We start from the raw sequence: 21310 nt of genomic DNA, 5'->3' as shown, positions 1-21310 counted from the left end.
GTAAATGTTTGTTCCATTAACGCTGCTAAGTTTTTGGACAATTAGTTATGAGGCAATAGATAACTAATACAAACTGTTAACTATAATATTACTACCCAGGTAACTTGCCATTTTCTATTTACTTCTAGAGCAGTGGAATTATAGGAGTGGCTTCTAATGACATTAATGGGAATTGTTTATTGTCTCATAATTGTAGATTGTTAATACTAGAATAAGGATGATCTGAGTCCCTAAAAAAACTAAAGCAAATAGATGCATTATCAACTCTCCCATATTTCAGAAGGCCCTTCACTTAAGAGTAAGTTTTGCATGCCATTAAAAAGTTTCTATGAAACATACCAGTAATGCCAATACTGTTAACAGGCTAGATGGTTACAGTTTGCCTTATCAGTTATCATGGTGAGTATCAGGTCAGAATCAAGAATAGAAACTAGTTTCTCTCATCCTTAAATATATTCTCCTCCATTTATATTCCCTGCCCATGATTCTTAAAGAAAAAAGGTCAATACTCATGAGTATACACTGAAAGTAACACACTTCTATGCCAATGGTAAGGTTGTAAGAATCATCCACTGCAAAGACTTGAATCCACAAAAAGCAACATGCACTTCTATTATTTCCATGTATGTTCACACATAAAGTAAATATGCAACCCAGTCTTTTAATTTTTGTTCAAAAGTGAGAAGGTGAGTGAAAATCATTATGTGCTTCCAGAATATTAGCTGTGTCACTTCCAAATCGCTCTTCCCTGGCTGGCTGAATCCATTCCTGTAACATTGTCTCTTATCATTCAGAAAACATTCCTGTATCCAGTCTATACTCCTCACAGATATCCATATCTGTACCAGTCTATACTCCTCACACATATAAACTATACCTGTTGTTATCCTGAATACTTCCACTTTAGATTTAGCCCTTTTCTCTGGGCTACAATAACCACGTAGAATATTCCTGAATATCTACATTTACTAAGTCACTTCTCTACCCTCAATAAAAACTCTTCTCTTTTCCTTTTGTCCATAGGAGATAATGCATGTAAAACACATCAAGCTAATACGATGCCTAGAACACATTATTCTGCTTCTTAAGTAACCTGTTCAGATTCATTCATGATTCATGTCTCCTTCAAAATACTCCCATCCAACAACCATGTAGAGTAGGGCTTTTCAAGTATTAGCGTACATACGTATGACTCGGAGATCTTGTAAAAAATGTAGTTTCTCGTTCTGTAGCTGGGGGTGATAGGGTAGGTTGCGTGCGGTAGAACCTGAGAATCTGAATTCCTAAGGAAGCTTCCAAGATACACTGATACTGCTGGTCTAAGGACAAAACTTTCAGTGGCAAGGATCTAGAAGATCTTGAGAATAAAATGGAAAATCTAAACACATGAAATAAACCCCAAATGTAAACCATATAAAAGAAATAATTTTTTATGAGTATTTGATATCCATACAGCATCTACGATATTTTATAAACATTCCTTAACACAGAAAATTCTAGGTTCCAGGCTCACATATGTGCGGTACCAATCCCCAGAGATTGAGATTTCAATCAGCATAACAAAGACTTGGAGTAAGAAATGATTCTAACAGCAAAAGGTGTTAGTTCTGGAGAACTGATGCCATAAAGCAGATGTTTGTCTCTATAACACAATGTCTGCACTCTGTAGTGGTTAAAAATAATAACTGAATTTCTTGTCATCGCTTTAATAAAAAAGTCACAGTGTGTTCACTTTAAACATAAAACTACCCCACAAAGAAAACAGTTTAATTTGATTTTAACATGTTTATCATTCCTGGCTGGTATTAGAAATAATATGCCTAATTTCAGCAGTCTGTGTAGACAACAGGGCCGCTGCTCTTAGCCCAGAGCAATGATCTGTTTGCCTGAAAGTGACTTTGTCAAAAACATTTGCGTGTGTTTTGATAAATAAATAATAAAAAAAACTGATACAAAACCTCATGATAAAAGTGCCTTTTTTCATGAATGACCAGCAAGTATAAATAATATAAAGGCTACATTAAAAAAGCCTCTTGGAGATGTAAGACGTGAAGTTATGGGATCCTGTCTAGTAAGCTATAACTCATACTTCCATGCCTTCCCTCCCCCAGCCCTGAGTGAATGAGGGGTGGAGTGATATATTACCCCTTTGTGCACACAAACGATTTATGAGTCCACATGTGCCATTTTAGTATGTTCAAATTATACAAGGGTGAATGAGGCATTCCTCTGATAAATTCCATTATTTCAAGACTCCAATTACAAATAGTTGAAAATGAATGGCAATAATCCCCAAATCGTTAGAGAAATACCGATTCCAACACTTTTTCCATCCCTGGCTATTCATTTCAAGACTTTATAATCAGTAATCTTGTTACAAGACCATGATGAATTGAAAAGTGGCTGCTGTGTAGACTGTATTTCAGAGCAGAAAAATCTATTATTTTGAAAGCTCTCCACTTTCTACCTTAAATGCATGGCCATTGTGTGTTGCTAGTGATCAAAAATGGAATCCTAAGAAACGTAAGTGGCCTTGGCTGAGGTAGGGCCTACTAAACTGTGATTTAGCAAAGGTTTCTGGGAACCTAGGGTTTGTTCACATTTGTTTGGTTTCTCTACAAGCCTGTACTGACTTCCCAGGCAGGACAGTCAACCAAATACTAATGTGGTCTAAAGGGCAGTGGAAATACTTCTAAGTTTTCTCTTAATATTTTTCCATCTTCCTGAATGGGTGAAAGGAATTTTATCACCAGAGATTAATTTTTTAAGGCCACTGGGACTCAGGCACTACTCTTCTATTAAAATGCAAACAGCTGAGAGGAGGATTACCACTTGAGAAGGCATTCCTAGTCGCTCTGAAGTGGAGGTTTACTTGATCAGGTTGTTTCGCAGTTGGTTGAGAGCAACATGCTATGGGAATAGAGCCCGTTCAGGTCTTCGGGAGCACAGTGAGCAGAAGAGAGGTGGGGCGGAAAGGAGCAAAGTGATTCTGGGGCCCAAGAAGTGGTTTTAGGGGACTAACGAACGCGGAGGGAAATGAACTAATTCTCAAAGTTTCAACTGGTGTCTCTTTAACGACTGGCTTAAAAGGAAAATATAGGAAATCATGAAATGGCAATCTTCCTGGATAATAATGATAAAACTTACCAGGATAATGGCATCCTTATAGGGATGCCTTCAAACTCCTTTATGGAGACCCTGACTTTACCAGCTCACTGTTGTAACACCAAGGCCTTGCATTCTACCCTCTTCAAACTCTCCATTTCCTTCCGTTCCAATGATCACGGGTGTGTTCCAGGCCACTGTCATCCAGAATTGTCATGAAGCCCTCTCAATAGGTTCTTCCCATTTTAGACTTAGTCTTCGCTTCAATTCATTTTGCATCCTGTGGTCGGTGATCTTTTAAAAATGAATTTGGCTGTAACACTCCTATGCATAAAATCTTTCAATGGGTTCTCAGTTTTCAAACTCCTCCTTAAGACTCAGAAGGTCCTGCATAATCTAGCTTCATCCTTTACCCCTGGTACTCTAGCAGCCTTACCGGGTCAAGTTCCTCAAGAAGTTCCACATTTTCTCTGCTCTGAACGATCTCTCTGCCTCCTCCACCCGCTTCCACTTGGCTGATTCCTCATCATCCTGCTGTTGGCTTCAGCTGCCATTTCCTACCCTCACTTCCAACCTCTAAATTCGGGATTTTGCTCCTCACATATCCCACGGCATCTCACTGCCCTTATTGTACCTGTTACCCTTTGCGTTCTCATTGCTTTTTCACTTGTCTTTATCCTTTACTAAACTGTAGCTTTTTTGAGGAAAGAATGGTTCCATTTTGTCACCATTAGACCTTGAATGTTTAGCACAGCACTTGGAACACAGCAGGAAGTGCCTAAGCGTTAGTTGGACAAAAGAACAAATACAGGCTAGCTCTCTGGCTTGCAGCGTCATGGACTTTGGTCCACGTTTCTATATCCTTCTTGGCTCTGCGTGCATTCTCAACACTGGGAGAATCAGAAGGGTAAAGATAAAACACAGTACTTTAACACTAACCATGCCGTCTAAAATTGAACTGTGAAGTATTCACATTTGGCGGAATTGGAATCAAGATACACTCAGTTGCCGGATGCAGATTCCTTATCTGCTCTTTATAGGTGTTAAGGTTCACAGAAATGTCCTTACACTCTTTCATATTTATCAACATCAGATCTTCCCCACCTGTAGTCATGGCAAATTCTCTTTGGTTCAAATTCTGTTGTTGTTTTAAAGATTAGGAAAGCAGATGATGGTATCTGAAAAAGGTAAGCTCCCACTCAGAAGAAATACTCTTAGGGGTGGAGGTGGGACTGGATCATTTCTGAATTCAAACCTCAGCCCTCTTAGTTACAAGTGTGTGACTTTGGGCAAATCACTTAACCTTTCTGTGCTTCAGTTCTTTCATCTATAATATAAGGATATAGTGATAATATACCTCCCGGTGTGCTGGGAGGATTATTATGTACCGTTTAGAGCAGTGCCAGGGCACACGGTGAGACTCTATGGGAGTATTCCTTTTACGTTTACCTCTACAAAGCAGGTAACACTGTCTCAGTATGATCATTTTTGCATGATCATCTCCTTACCTATAACTTAGCTTTTTGCTCTCGAACGTTTGGTTGGTTACTGGCCAGTATTCTAGGGTATACCAAAAAAGAAGTAAGACCATGTAGTTGAATCAATGTAAGATTTTACGGAAGCACTAGGTGGACTTTACATTTCTGATTTCCTAAACAGAGGGACGAGTTAGCTGAACAGTGACAGCTTTCTCTTGTTTCCCCAAAGTGGCAACACTGCCATTTATTTGTAATCAAATGTCCCTTTTATACAATTTATCAAGCAACATATGAGACCAGGTCCCATGCCAAGTTTTTTATTTGAGCGCACTTGGAGAAAACATACTCTGAAGGTCATCCAGTTAACAATATTGATGAATACCCATGAGCTATCATTTTTTTCTACCATATTATAATGGACAGGTTTTACAATAGGAGATTTTAAATCTACTTTATTGTATGCCTTTAATCTTATTCAAATTAAATAAGGAATCACTATTGAGTCATTCCCCCATGTGCCTAGTTCTACACTAGCTAATTTGCATCAATGACCTCATCGGATTGGTAGTGTCTCTCTTGTTTTCCATGGAAACTGAAAACGTATTAGAATCAGAGAAATGAACTCATCTTTTTTTTTATAAAGTTAAAAAAATGTTTATTTATTTTTGACAGAGAGACACAGAGTGCGAGTAGGGTAGGGGCAGAGAGAGAGGGAGACACAGAATCTGAAGCAGGCTCCAGGCTGTCAGCACAGAGCCCAACACGGGGCTTGAACTCACAAGCTGTGAGACCATGACCTGAGCTGAAGTCAAACACTCAACTGACTGAGCCACCCAGGGGCCCCGAGAAATGAGCTCATCTTAAAATCAATTTCCCATCTGAGTATTCTGAGAAAACTTCTGTGTACAATGTAGCCAATGCAGATATGCACGCTGGTGGTATGATATTCTTCAGATTGATATTTCTAGAATTCTAAGAGAATACCTTTCTTAGGAGCCTTGTTTTATACCTGAAACTCCTAAACATCTTATGGAAGAAAAAAATAGTATTAATACAGAAATTAAAACTCATATCAAAGAGATACTATCAGTGAGTGCAGATAATAATTTTTTTTCTTTCAACAGACTGCGACACATTTATATTTTTCAAAATCAACCTTTACTAAAAAGGGTCATATTTTAGCTTACATATTAAAAATATTAAAGGCATACACTTCAGTGGATTTAGTGTTGATGTTGTCATGGATTGAATTGTGTCTTCCCCAAAATTCATGTGTTGAAGCCCCAACCCCCAGTGCCTCAGAATGTGACCGTATTTGGAGTAGGTCTTTTAAAGAGGTTAACTAAGGTAAAATGAGGTCGTAGGGGTGGGGCCCTAAGCCAATATGATTGGTGTCCTTATAAGAAGAGGAAGAGAGCTAGAGATGTTTCTGCACAGAAAAAAGGCCATGTAAGAACACGGCAAGATGGCAGCCATCTGAGGCCAAGGAGAGGGACCTCAGGAGAAACCAGCCCTGCCGGCACCTTGGTCTTGGACCTCCAGCCTCCAGAACTGTGAGAAAATAAATTTCTGTTGTCAAAGATACAAAGTCTGTGGTATTTTGTTATAGTAGCTCTAGAAAACGAATACAAAGTGGAAGAAATCAGAGAACGTTAAAGTGACGAATAGATTCTTTCCCAATATCACTTTTAGTTTTTCTTTTTTCTTTGCCCCCCATCAGTCATTTTCCCCATGTCAGTGAATTGTTGATACTTGGGTTACCCAGGTTTACCACTGCTCCATAGGCAAAGCTGAATACTTTGCTTTTTCACCTACTTTATACTCTTACACAAAATGTTCAACTAAAGGGCTAATTTATAATAGGTGATTTATTTTAAAAGTAGAAATCTTTATTTTACTAGTAAAAAAGATTTTCCAAGAACTTCTAATAATTTTGTTTAGGGTGAGAGGGAATTTTATACCGATAGCACTATCAATATCCCATGACATTAACAGGTATTTATTGTGCACCTACTGTGTGCCAGGCTCTGTGTTAGGTGCCAGAGATATGGCAATGAACAAGTCAGAGAAACTCCCTGCTTCACGGCGAAGATAGCTGGTAAACTAATCAACCAACCAACTTATCAACCAATGATTGCAGTTCTGGAAAGAATGAAATAAATGGTAGGCCATGATACAGACTAGTATGGGAGACCTACTTAAGGAGATGGCTTTAATCTGAGTTTGAAGCCAGAGAAACAGCCTTTACGTAAGGGAGGTCAGAGCATGGGTGTATGGCAGGAGATGTCAAGGGTCAAACGGGAAGAATGTTCTTGGCATAGGGTAGAACTAGTAACATGGTCTTGAGGCAGTTTTAGGAACTGTTTGTAGGACTGATCAAAGTGGATGCTGCTGAGTATTGTGACTGAGTTGGGAGAAGCCCATGACACTGAGGCTGGTATGGGGCTAGGCAAGGGCTGGGTCATGCACAGGCCTGTAGGCCATGGTCAGGGCTGGGGTGCAAACCAAGTGCAGTAGAAATCTATTAAAAGGTTTTAAGCAGGCAAGTCGATAATAATTTAGACACCATCTATGAAATCCAGAAATGGAATCAAATATATAATTTATTGGTATGGATATTTATACAATATAAAAATTATTTAAATAAATTTTCTTAAGAGAAAAACATAAGCAGAAAAAATTTTAACCTATTTATGTGCAATCAGGGGTCTAATTAAGTGACAGTAATTGATCATGACATCAAAGGATAGACTGTAGCCTTTAACTGCACTCTCTCCCTTACAGAGGGGGGTCTTTTCAGAGCTGAGAATACTATGTCAGAAGCTTATGCATATGGTATCAAGGATATAATTAGAGTTGGGTAGAGTTGGGTAGAGTTGGAAGTTCTGGGCTGGTTTCCCATCTTCTTAGTCTGCCCATCAGTTGGTCCCAATAAACCACTATCAAGGCCAGCACTTGATAAGCTTTAGGGAAGGGCAGAAAAAGCCCTCAACTCATTACATTTTGATATCCCTTCTCCCCCATTGGAAAAGGTGGCTGAAAACCGTTAAAGCTTTTAAGACTTCACTGAATTAGGAAGACAGCAGGAATTCTCCCTTGAGCCACAGTTCATTTATTTGGCTTATCTGACATCAGAACCAGCAAGAACACAAGGGTTTCTCTAATTTAGCAGCAGACTATTTACAAATGAGTCAGTTTCCCATTGTATTAAGTCCTTAATATGGGGAAAAGTCCCCCAGAGTTAAGCAGGAGCATACAGAATAATGACAAAACAAATATTTTAATCAAGAACAGCGGTTAGGTTCCTATCTGTAGACCATCTCATGAAGGATGTGCAAATAAGGAGCCTGAAGAATGGGGTGGAAAATAGATGGGACCCAGTGTCAGAAGACCTCTGCACAAGCCCTTGCTAGCATGTGACTTTGGATAAGTCTCTTAATGTGTCAGAGCTAGCATTTACTTCTCAGTGAAATAGAATTGATAATATCCAAACTTATAGAGCTTTGACGAGCAAATAATGTGTAAGAAAGGGTTCTGTAATTTTCAAAGTACTCCAGTAATGTAAAATGTATTATTCATATCCAGGTTGCCATGATGAGATACAAGAGACTGAAGACAAAATTCTTACTCTTTTGAAGGTTGTAATTACAATGGGAAACAACAATGCATAGACTAAATACAAAAATGGTAACACAATCACCATTCCTATTACTAGTATGTGCTCAAAATATCTGTCAAAATGAAATAAAAATAACGTAGTAGGATTTGCAACTTCAGGAAATAGATACAGGGTAGATGCAGTGGGGAGCAGTGTCACGAAAAGCTTTCTGGAGGGCTTTCTGTTTATGTAGGTTTTATAAGAGGCAATGTAGCAGAGTAGTTAGGTGTTTGGGATGAGGTAGGTTAAATCCTGGATCTGCTGTTTTGTAGCTGTATGACTGTGGGAGAGTCACGTGAACTCTGTAAACTGATACCTTTACTGATCTACAAAATGGGGATGAATGTATTTACTCTACAGGCTTACATTAAGGGCTAGGAGAAATTATGTAAATAAGGTTTTGACACAGTGCTTAGCAGGAAGCATGTGTTTTAAAAAACAGTAGCTGTTAGGATTATAACCCTGACATATCTCACCAGAGTTGAATGATGGTGAAGCATTATAACTATTATGACAGAGAAGGTGAGACATCACCCTGTCACTTATATAATCACGGCAAGTGTGGGGAATGGTGAGGATCTAATTCAACAAAAAGGAAATACAGGAAAAATGAGAAATTCAAAAGAGAGTTGGGAATTTTTAAGAACAGGAGAAAGCATTGAGAAATACGGAGGGCAACAGCTATTCACAAGCAGTCGGCTTCGTTGGTCAGTCTTAAATTCTGCTTTGTTTTCCAAATAGATATGGCCTCCTGCGTTCATCAAGCAGATGTGAGGTGTCTCTGCTGAGACAGTTTTACTGTCTTAAGTGACCATCAAGTCATTGTGATCAATCACTTGAGTAGGGAAAAGGGCTGGTGGTGACAAACTGTGAGATTTCCTCTTTGGAGATTTCTTTCTCACAAATTTAATTAAGAAAAGGTCAAAGAAGAGTGCTGGAAGTAGCTGGAATGTGCTCAGAATTACGGGGGAGAGGACACAGTGTGAGACCACAGCTTTGCCTTCAGACACAATTGAATCTGTATTGACTTCTTCTTTGAGGACTGTCAATACATTTTTTTTTTTTTTTTTGGTAATTCCATATTTAGTTCTATTGTTTCAGATACCATATAACATTGGGGAACCAAATTCACTGGGAGCAAGATTAAAGCTGTCACTCTTCTCGCTCGTAGTTTTGAGAGGCTGAGATATAATAAAGAAGAGGAACTGTGTGACCTACAAGCTCGGCAACTTTGAACAAAAGGTGGGGTTAACCGAAGAGTGCTATTTAATTTTATCTTTGTGAAACTAGGACATGGTATAAAATGAAACTAGGGTGCTGCTTATATATTTTTAAGATACAAATTAAGGTAAATATGTAACTTCTAATAGATGTACATCATTATCTCCTAAAACATCTCACGTACTAATTTCGTAAGAACAGTTACAGGCATCGGGAACAGGAAACAGTCCAGGAAGGAGAGTTCTAGAAACAAAGAAGTGGCTAACAATACCAAGTGGCAAAGGTGATGAGGACTGAGTAATGGCCATCATGTGTTTCAGGGATGCTTTTTGTGAAATTGTAATGGAAAGGAGGCCAGCTATTTTAAAGGCAATTTAATCCCTTGGTTCACTTCATAGTTAATAATTACAAAAAAAAGAAGTCCATTGGCTTTTAGTTCAGAGAAAGTTAGAGTTACTAAGCAAAATTCACATATTTCTAAGAAACGGGTAAACACATTTGTAAATCAGGAGTCTAAACTAGGCTGAAACATATGATAAATACATAGTCTGTCCACTTATCTTCATTTTTACTCAATGTATATTATCACAACCGAGTAACTTTAACCAATGAGAGGAATCTCCTACATCGCAATTAAAATAGAAAGAGAAAATCTTTAAGAATGCCTTTATCTGAATACACAGGGGCTATCTGAATTCGTACATTTTAACACATTTGGAAGAAAGCTTTGCATATTCTGGGACTTGAAAGCAGACTTTATCAGGATGGCTACCCAGAAACATTTGTAAGCCAGAGAAGAGTTGAAAGACAATTTCTCCCACTGTTATGGTTAGGGAAATGATTTCCATGGTATGATCCCATCCTGTCACTTTTCCTCTCTTTTACTTCAATCTTAAATTAATGGAGCATTGTCTTCCAAATCAGTGGAGGTATCCATGTCCTTGGAATAAGAAAATTCTTGCATCACTATTTTGCGGGCATTTGACGTGGCACATATAATACAATCAACTGGGGAGACCCAGAGTCCGGCATCCACTGAAGGCTAATATTTAGCATGGCATCCATTTACACAAATTTTGCCTTTCGCTATGTTTAAACAAGGATATGAATTCTATGGTATATGAGTGGGAAGTGTTCAAACTAACGTCATGAAGGATGTCTAATTTGAATCAATTCAAAGATGACTTAGTGACCCTTAGGACACTAAGGGCATCCACTTGCCCCTTGCTGAGACTTCTTGTCAAGGGAGCAGACTGTTACCCTGTCTAAGGACAGTCAAGCAGCCAAACCTGCACTAACCATGGTGGGTTGTTCCGGAGCCTGTTGACATACAACCCGATGAGAACATGTTCATCAGCCAGCCTGTCTGCCACATTCAGGCTGTACTGTATCCTGAAACAGGGAAGGAGGAAAGAAAGGGTGTTGGGAGGAGAGGCGGACAGAAATAGGCAAAGCAGGTGGGAGTGGGTTCGTGATAGAAAAAGCATTTGGAAAAGCAAGCAGGTAGAGGAAAAATAAGTGATGTTCTATGAAAAACCCAAGCAAAATCCAAGCAATGAAATACACAATTTCATTTCACTAAGTTTAAAAATAAAGATTTCCAATTAGGTAAAGTAACTTTTAAGAAAACAGAATTGCATTCTTCAAGCCAGTAAAGCCAAGAAATTCATCTGTACGGTAAACACATTGATTGGGTTGCAAGCAAAGAGTAAGTATCCTTTGGAAAATCAAATCTGAAGTTTAGTCATTTTAAAAAAAAGGAAATCAGGGAAAGTGAATTACACAGATGTGTCTACTCAAAAGAACTACTTGGTGCCGTTAGTTGGGTTATAATAGAGCTGCTTTTGCTAAATCAAAGACGGTCTTTCAAACACAAAGCATTTTTGACACAAGGAATCTCCACTTTTAGTTGAGTTAATTCAGGGTTTCAGGACACTCTGGCTTTAACTTACCCTTTGCCCTTCAGAAAAGCTGGAGCAGCCCTAGCCAGCAGTTTGTTCTGCTCTACTTCACTGTCCTTGGGAGGAGAGCTAGTTAATAAGATGGGAAAGCCAAGAAGAGGGTAAACACAGCAATGCATTCAAGAATAGAACTGGCTACAGACACTCCCAAGTCTAGATCCAAGCTCCATTTGGACAGCTCTCTTGGTATTTTGAAATGTTCAAGATGTTTGCAGATTTCCACAGAGTTGAACTAGGAGTAGAAACCTGGCCCGAGAACCATAATTGCAATTACACAACCATCCATGATCCACGGGTTGACCTCTGCAATTTGTTTAACAAATAGATTGCATTGCCTGGATATCATGAAAATCCATTCAACATTCATTACAGACTATCATGTCAACAGTCGAATAGTTCACGAAATCCTGCCAGCCTTTAGATCCCACTTCTCCAGCCTTCCCTATTTTGTCCAACTTTCTGAGTTGAATACACACTTGAAAATTACCTAGTTAGAAGATCGCTGTCATATTAGAAGTGCTTTACCACTCCAGGCACAAGTCACCTGACCCTTGCTGAGAAGCTGCAAAGAAAACTTTCAGAGAAACAGAGAAATAGACCTTTGCTCCTTATAAATATATATTCATCTTCCCTGTGTCTGTAACTGGTGACTAGAATCCTATCATTATAGCAAATTCTTAACATTTTAGGTTCATTATGAGGAATACTCATTTTATTTAGTAATTTAAATGCCAGTTTGAAAAGTTTAAAGTATAGTTTTATTAAGGGATAAATAGAAATAGAAGTAATAATTCATAAAGTGTGGCCATGCCAAAGTGACCCAAGATCTACTGGTCATGTTTCACTGGGAAAATGGTATTGATTGTTAGTATTACAATTGTACTTGTAAATGCACTTAAAGGGAACTTGCTCCTTTGCAGGTTAAGAATTTTTTTCCCTGTAACACTGGTGGACCTAAAACTATCCACCCACCCCTTTCATGGTGAATACAAAAATTAACTGCCTGATTTGTTTGGTGGCAAGTTGTTAATTTCTTGGATTGAAATTACGAGGTTTTATCAAAAACTTGCCCAACTTTTCAACAAGTTCTAAAATGTATGTATGTATTAAGATGGCTTGTAAAGTAGTTAAAATCTTAAAAACTTTATGAGTTTTAAGGATTTATTACAAAGTATCACTCTTTCAGACCATGAAGCACACACACAAAAAAATACAAATGTGCAAGTAAATATCACATTAGGATTATGCATATTGTGATTAGAATTCTTGTTTTAGTATTGTATGTACTATAAGGTCGCTGGAAAACTTAAAAATAAAATTTGATTTATAAAGCAAATGTCTAGGAGAGAGTAGGCACTCATGTTTGTTGAATGTGTGATCTCACTTAGCTTTTCAGGGATGCACCTATTACTTAACAAATGGAATTGACTTTAAGAATGAAATGATTAATGTTCTAGGAGAATTTAATTTCTTGATGAACATAATGATTTTTTCCCCAGCATTTTGATCTTCCCCTTCTAAGGTGATGAAACTGTCCATTAGGACAAAATAGCCACCTTACGCCACCATCATTGTTGGTATTTTCCCATCATCCCACCAAAACAGCATTCCAAACCTTGTCTCCTGAAGCATATCCCTCTGTATTCGTTATCCAGTAACTACAGTCTCTCTGCTGCCCAATTACCACCCTCCCCAACTTTTTGTTTTAGAACTCAAGATCGATGTAGCTATTATATAATTGGTTTCCAATCCCTGCAAGACCACTAAAAACATGGCGTGAAACATCAATAATTCTTCCTTCCAAACTTAACTACTTCTGCCCTGTTATGCTTTTTGTCCCTCGAATCCCAGAAATTGTGATGGTATTTCCTTAAATCAAAAGCCGAATAATCACACAGGTACAACTTCTGGTGCTGAATGCACAAGAAGAAAGAAAGGACCACTAAAGAAAAGAAACACAAGAGGATCAACGGTGAGGATGCGTTTGCCACCAATTACTCCAGTGAAGTCTCACAGGAAGAAGGTGATGTGTGCGCAGAGCCCCAGGAGTGCATCCTGCCACTTGGTCATTGCCAGGCACTAGCACAGGAGGAAGTCTGCTGATTTCCGGAAACGAGCAGTGGCCCAGGTTGTCCTTTGGTGGCCTTATTCTTTTCCTCCTAATTCTTTGAGCCCCTCTCTCCTTCCCCTACTCCATTTGCCTGTCTCCCCTCTTCTCTTCCTTTTCTTCCTTTCTTCTTCTTCTTCCCAAATCCTTTGCTCCTTCAAAGGGAGGAGGAGCAGACATTCTATCTGCATACATCTCTTTTCATTTTGTTGTCATTTTCTTTGCACTGGCCCTTGGCAGTGTGGGTTTGAAGAAATCATTAAAATTCTTTTATGTTTTTTTCTGCCTCCCCCATGACTTCTTGGGAAAACCAGTTCTTGGAAAATATGGAAATTACACTCTCTGCATTGATGAGTTTGTGGAAATATACCATTTACTTCATTTTGCTACAGCTCTTAGTATCGAGGGCCAAGAGCATTTCTGACTTTTGGTACTCATTGTCCACATAGTTTCGGTACTTCCTAGAACTAGTCTCAAATTCTCAAATTCTGGGAAGCCAAAAATATAACCATGTACAGAGGAAGCCAAGTTCATGATGAAGACAAGAAAAAAAAAAGCCACTCTTTCTAAATGGAATGGATCAAGAACTTACAGAGTTGACAGGAGAGGCAGGTTTCACCTAAGGCTTGGGTCTATAAAGACTTTTCATGTGAAGTATCTTCACCAGAATTTCTTTTGTGGCTCCCAAAGAGCCCGAGGAAGGAAAGCAGAGTGAAAAACTTTTCTCCTGAGTTGTGAGGAGACTAACAATACATAGTTTATTATCGTTTCTTCAAAGCAATATACACTCACCATGTTTTACAGACTATACTAGATTTTTAACCTTTCATTTTGTAGCTTGGCTGTTTGTGTGGGGAAGTTAGGTCATATTTCCAATTCACTGTGGGCTTTGGGATCAGGCACATTAAAACCTACATTCTTCCCCTGAAATAATGCTTTCGGCATGTCAGTGTGCAAAAATGCAGCAATGGCTTGCACACAACTCTATCTGTAAAAGCCTCTCCTTCTTCTATATGCCTTGTTCTCAAATCAAAATGTGTCCTTCCTTTTAATTTCTGAAGGTGGGAACTAGTTGGAGCTCCTCTTGACCATGTACGATAAATCTTTTCTAATCTGAGTCCCGAGGAAAAGCCGGGTCACCATCTCTAAAACTCTGTACACATATCTCTTTTTCTCACTGTTTCTTTTTTTCCCCCCACCAGGTCCCTGGCATTGTGTAAGTTCATTCCTCTGTGCACACACTAACATTAACGGCTGTGGTGACCATCGTACCCTGGAGGGTATGACCAGGTAAATTTGCAGCTTATGTGCTCTGCTGGAAGAAAAAAAGGCAGGAAATATTCCTTTAGGTTTTTTTGTTTCTAAAAAATTTTGTATGTTCTTACTAATTCCTTTTCAGACTTCTGGAAAACAGCAACTATATAAAGATAAATGGCCTTTTCCCAAATTTTTTCATATGCACACATACAATGATAAAATGAGCTCTGGAACAATAGAGCAAGTTCAAAATGTCTCATATTCATTTATTTAAAATTCACCTTCGGTTTTGAAGGGTGACAACAGGTGTCAGCATTTTTGCTGAAGCGCAAACATTTTTGGGGTGGTCTAAGGTAACATGATCACACAGAAATGTTCCCCGGAGTCTTGCTTACACCTGAAATATGGTTTTAAAAGCCACTTTTGTTTATGCTGTGTTACTATATTAGCCCTGGTCAAACATTTTTTTTCTTTTATTAAACATGAAAATAAAAGAATTTAAATAAAAGTCCTGGATGTAGTCTCACAGAGCAGCAGTATTACATAAACACATTATGTAAGGTAAAATAATTCTTATCACAATGGTTAAATGGAAAATGATATGTGAATAATGGCAAATTAAAAACAGATATATTCATTTTTATTGATTTTAAATAACTGATAACCTTGCGTGGTGTTCAGACAGGTGAAGCATGGAAGTTGGTCCCTTCGGAAGTAACTGTTAATCGTGAACAAAATTTTGCTTCTCATGTATGTATGTAAACACATGCACACATATACGTGTATAGCCATACTTCTACGTGTGTACACGCACACTTATGAACATATATGTTCATAATATATATGAACATTTAATGTGCACATTCACATACGTGTATATGCACATACGGCATTGTTTATATATGTCAAAACTTACTGAATTGTGCACTTATTTTAAATATATTCATTGAATTGTACATCAATTATATCTCAAAAAAGCTGTTTTTTATTTAATTTCTCTCACTATACTTAACCCAGACTAGCACCAAGGGCATTAAACTAAGTTAAAAACCATAAAAAAGTGTCCACAAGTCAGTTTTGTCGAGATAATTTCTGGACAAATTCTGTTTTCCTTTCCTTCTCTAGCTTTCCATATCTGAGATCTGAGACAAACCATCTGCCCCCTACAAATCAGCAAACAAGCATAAAACTAGCTCAATGTTTCGGCGGGAAAATTAGTTGTCATCAACTCAGGCTGGCATGAAAGCCAGACCACCTTTTAAGCAGGTACTGTGGAGGAAATAATAAGAATTCTTAGGCCATATGTGATTCACTACATTTACTATGTCGTCCCCCCAGAGACCATCAAGCTGTGTCAATTGCATTTTAGCCAAAAGAGCATCTAGAAAAGTTTGCTGGGTGCAAGGCACGCACAGAGAAGAACTAAAGCAGCCGCAGGAAGAGAATAAAGGTCATGGAAGGGCGGAAGGGAGGTGGCTGCAGGTGTAATCACGCACTAATAGTTTTGTACGGAAACAGAGTGGATTGTAAAGACCAGTGTACTTGCAATTTGAAAATAAAACTAGCACATTAGTGGAGCTCTGGGGCCACAGGAATAAAGAATTAACTTCAAACAGTAATTATTTCAAATTTCATGAAATTTCAGACAACATAAAGAGTGAAAAAGAGTGAAGAAACCTTCAGGGTGGTCGGCTTATAAGTTTGTCTATTTTACGATGCTGATTTATACGTGTATCTATTTTCCTGACTGGAAAGGATGGGCTTTAATCTTAGAAAAAAATGAACCATGGAGAAAACGTTGATTTTCAGAAGCCAATTCAATGCCTCGATTTTATTTCAATTCGCTTCTGATTACCAAAGCACAAATGCTTAGAATTTAGGTGTGACTGTTTTAAGTCTGATGAACGAATCTGGGTTGTGAGGCAAAGCATCTTAGGATAAGCAAAGTGTTGGAAAAAAATTGAAAAACACACAGTGGATTAGCCTTTCTGTGGTTGAAAACCCAAACCAATCCACCAGCTGACCAATCAGTCGACCAACACAAATCTCACAAATGCTGCTCCACTGGGAAGAATCCAGATTTGCGGAGTGGTTGGGGTGGATGGTGTGCCTTCCCCATGCACGTAACTGAGTCTAATATGGTATCAGTTGCTAGCCAAATGTCATTGTGACAAACCAGAAACCAGCATATTAGATTGTGTTTGACACACTCTATGAATCACAAGCAATTTGCTGGTATTTGGGAGAGCGACAAGATCTGGCCATATATATATATATATATATATATATATATATATATATACATATATATATATATATAACGGACAAACTGATTTGTGAGCAGTTACTAATTTAGAGGTTGCATTTGTGAAAATATATGTGAAACCTTTAAGAAATGGTTCTAAAATTGGGGGTAAAAGAACGTAGCCATTCAAACTTTTACTATGTTGTTGTGGCTAATGAAAAAGATGGCCATAAGTAAAGAAACTTATTGTACATAGGAAAGGCCTGGTTAACTTTCTCCCATAAACGAGGCAGGGATTTTGACAAGGTGATTGGGACTTTACAAAGGGGGCATGATGCCAGCAAAGATAGTAGATATGCAGGGGTTGAAGGTGGTGAAGGGGAGAAGGGACCCTTTGGGCCTGGCAATACTACTTACAATAATGACAGTCTATGTTTCATAAGCTTAGAAAATGTTGCTGCCACACCATACATGGCTACTGGAGCCTTTTCCTAGTGGTGATGATAGACTTCCACTGATCCAACATTTTTTCCCTTAAATTGACGCATTTATGAGAAAATAATCTAGGTTTAGGGATATAGTTACGATCACAAAAATGCATGAGGTGAATTAGCCCATGAATTGGGTCCTTTGGCCCACATTGTACCTAACTGCGCGCACACACACACACACACACACACACACACACACACGAAGACATCAAACACTTAAGGGAGAGCGCCTTTGAGAATTTCCTCTTTTCTTTGACGTAAGGGAAAAGTGAATCAAGTGCACAGCTAGAAAGGGAAATAAGAACCGGGGTCTGTGGCAGATGGTGGTGGTAACCAGAGCTACACACACTCATAAATCTGTGTGAGGTGTATTGCTAGGGTGTCAAAAGACTTCAAAGATATACCCTACTGCCTTTTGAAGATCAAAGTGGTATGCTTGTAAAGGACTCTAGGTGAGTAATGCCAGGACTTTGTAGAGAGGATTCTGGAGTGGTGATTTCAATTCATCCTTGTCCTGCTTTATCTTTCCCCAATCTGTCACAATACGAAAGGCCAAAAGCTCAGGCTAAATAAAATATCTGTGTGCTAAAGCTCCCTAATTTCTTAATGCTGCCTTAACACTGACCAGTGCCATCCTTGCTTGCTTAAGTTTTAGGTTTTATTAGATTTTAAAAAGCGTGGTTGGGTTTGGGCAGGAGTGAGGGCAGAGCTCTAGGTCATATCTGTTTGGTTCAGTTCCAGTTGTAGGAAGAACAGGACCTATAATGGGTTTCCATCGACCTTCGTGTATGGACGTGGCTAAGAAATAAATAGTGGGTCACCAACCAGCATTATCAAGTGATAGAAATTAAGCATTGAGAGCATGAAGGTCGTTTTTAAATTGCTACTTTAATAGGAATCAGGGGCACCTGGGTAGCTCAGTCGGTTGAGCAGATGACTTCGGCTCAGGTCATGATCTTGTGGTTTATGGGTTTGAGCCCTGCACCGGGCTCTATGCTGACAGCTCGGAACCTGGAGCCTGCTTCAGATTCTGTGCCTCCCTCCTTTGCTGTCCCTCCACTGCTTGTGCTCTCTCTCTCTCAAAAATGAATAAACATTAAAAAATATATATAAAAAAACAGGAATCAGACTGCCTGACCCGGGGGAAGAGTGGTCCAGACTTAGTAGGATAGTGGATACAAATTCTCAAGTTTTTTACTACAATATGGTCCAGCCATGTGGCATTGTCCGGTCTTATGCCATTAGTGCTCAAGATCATTCCAAGAGGCTCTTTGATTCAAGAATCTAAGAAATCACCAACTGGGGTCTTGCAAACTATACAAAAGCAGAGTTTCATCCAAAGAAGAAGATCGGCTTGGTACTCTTCATATATATGCATCTCATGTATACGGGTATGAGGCTATGAAATCAATTAACATAAGCAGAAAAGAGAGGAAAGAGCTGAGAAGCCCAGTTTGAGTTGAAAATTCTCCACAGAATCTCATGAAATCCCGGAAGACTTCTATATCTCTACTAAGACATACGAGAAGAGGATTTTAGTGATGGAGGAGAATGACTAGCAGTCTAGCTATGGAACTACTAACTACGATTAGTGATTGAGCGCTGGGATACTGACCGTGAGCCGTGGTCAAGCTGATTTACATACAGCTTTATGAGCGAATGCTCTTCAGCCACAGGGCTGGATGCACTTATCCCCTCAGGTGACCTGAGGGGTGCAAACAATGAGACCTCATTAAAACCTTCCACGGACAGAGCAAGGCCCACTCAGAGAGGAAAGGCATTCAGTGTACACAGCTTTATTGAACAGCACCCTCAAAACAGAAACCAGAGGCTAACCTCCGTGGTGACAGAAAGAACCGCAGTCTTTAAACAACGTTATCTGTGGTTCACAGAGCACATTCCAACAGGACTGAAAATGGGAAAAAGGGGAAATGATCATAGTTTGGGTTAACGGGTACCACGCACCCTGGAGGAACCAGAACAGCTCAAAGTATATTATAGGGATATTTTAGAGGAGAGGAAGCCATGTTATCCATCTAGACGCATCCACCATAAGCACCGTCCGAGCTGAAATGATATAAAACGACCTTCAGTAAGGATGGGGTCTACCTCTGCTTGACATTTGCAGAATGCAGGGTTTCCTGATAAAAGCACATCTTTCTTAACATCATGGCAGATCTTCCCTAGATAGATGTACAGGCCCGTGTCTCTTACAGATTTTACAGTTTATGATTTTGTTTTGGAAAAGATGGTTGAATATGCTTGTGGCTTTGAAAAGGAGCGCTTAAAGGAACACACAGCACCTAAACCATGTTATTTCACTGTGGGTGTTCTGCGGTTCAAGTGCGTCCTCATTTCCCCTCGTTACAGACCTGCTTAATTTAGGGGGGGGGCAATACCACCAACTACAACATTCTATTTATTACGCTAATTACAATTATGGGGAACATCTTCATCTCCCGTTCCTGCTGATGGGCAAATACAGGAACTCAGGGAAAAAAATCAGCAGTGTTCTGAGTCTCATTGTCTGCAAACCCTCACTTGAATGTACCAGGATATTACAGTGAAACTGGTACTTCAGAAACCTCACCAGGGGAAAAGGCTGATTATGTTCGTTTTATGAAACATGAGGTTGTTTTTTTCTTTTTTTTTCCTGCTGAAAGGCATTTGAAATCTTAGGTTCATTACTCACTCCACTTTTCCTTACCTTTGTCTCTGCTTTCCTGTGAGCCTTCTCCACGTATTGATAAAATAAGTTCCTGGTAATTTACTGGTGAGATTTGATCAAATGATTTGGAGTATCTCTTGACCCTGCGTATTTATCAAGCTAGCACTAAGAGAAGTATTTGCTTCACCTGTTCTTTGCTCACATGGGAGTGAATCTTTGTATAAAAAACAGGAGACCCTTTTAAAAAAGTTCTTGTTATAATTCCTGAAATCACTTATGTGGAAACTATACTTCCAAGTTTGATCTCCAGCTTTTAGCCCCAGGAACTCCAGAGTTCACCAAATTTTGAGATGAGATTATACAATGTTTCAGAACGTACATAAGAAATTTCCCATTGCATCTTGAAATTCCAATTCCCCAGCTTAAATGGGCCATTCCAAGTGATACAAAGGTGACTTTCTCAACGAGATGGAATACATGTGTGTTGATCATAAAACTTAAACATATCCCACATTACTACTGTGGGTGAATCGTAAATGCAAGTTTCCAGAAGTGACATTAATCCCAAAGGCCATCCCAGCCATCTTCAAAAGCATCCAAATGAGCGAAAGTGAAAACTTGTGACAGATATTTACAAACTAGTTTCAAACAGTCATCTTCCACACTTGGCTTACATTAGAAAATTTTTCTTAACCCAGAATTAGGGGTCATTACCAAAGAGAGGGCTTATTTCATAATAAGATGGGAACTTACCTCCTGGTAATGAAAGGACTTCCTGAGGAGGGGACAGAGTGGGAGAAGAGGGTGTCATTCATGCTGGTTACAGGTCTGGGTGGCCTAAAACGAAGTACAGTGTGGGTGGAAAGTTAAAACAAATAAAAGTCACAAGTTAAAAACTATCTACCATCTCTCCAGGAAAAGGGCTGCAAAGATCAGAGATCTATCATACCCAGGATCAACACAAAATTTTGTATTTTGCACTGAAATTATTTAAGTGTTCTGGGAAGTTACATTTCCTTGAAAACGTGGAATGTCCATTAACAATTGGGAGGAAGGCCTCTGGATGCCATAGGAATATTTATCCGTGAGCTTTGAGCCTTGCTGTTTCACTGAGTCACA

At 39.0% G+C, this 21310-nt stretch overlaps 1 protein-coding gene across 35 annotated transcripts in view; it reads right to left on the bottom strand.

The window, feature by feature from the left end:
• Nucleotides 1–21310, bottom strand: part of DTNA (dystrobrevin alpha) — a 355973-nt gene that overhangs the window by 41803 nt on the left and 292860 nt on the right. For 16 of the 35 annotated variants that reach the window (XM_019815144.3, XM_023241871.2, XM_019815145.3 and 13 more), the window contains 4 exons: nucleotides 20945–21028; nucleotides 19139–19228; nucleotides 11415–11492; nucleotides 10762–10854 (listed from right to left, as the gene is read on the bottom strand). In XM_019815144.3, the coding sequence (XP_019670703.1) occupies nucleotides 10762–10854; nucleotides 11415–11492; nucleotides 19139–19228; nucleotides 20945–21028 (345 nt within the window). Of the gene's footprint in view, nucleotides 1–10761; nucleotides 10855–11414; nucleotides 11493–19138; nucleotides 19229–19303; nucleotides 19591–20944; nucleotides 21029–21310 lie in introns of those variants that run through there. The other 19 variants (XM_019815161.3, XM_019815163.3, XM_011288048.4 and 16 more) reach the window with 6 other exon arrangements.

The sequence above is a fragment of the Felis catus genome, chromosome D3 (assembly GCF_018350175.1).
Source record: "Felis catus isolate Fca126 chromosome D3, F.catus_Fca126_mat1.0, whole genome shotgun sequence".
Taxonomy (NCBI): domain Eukaryota; kingdom Metazoa; phylum Chordata; class Mammalia; order Carnivora; family Felidae; genus Felis; species Felis catus.
The sequence above is the reverse complement of the archived record's forward strand: the minus strand, read 5'-3'. Positions and strand labels throughout refer to the sequence as shown.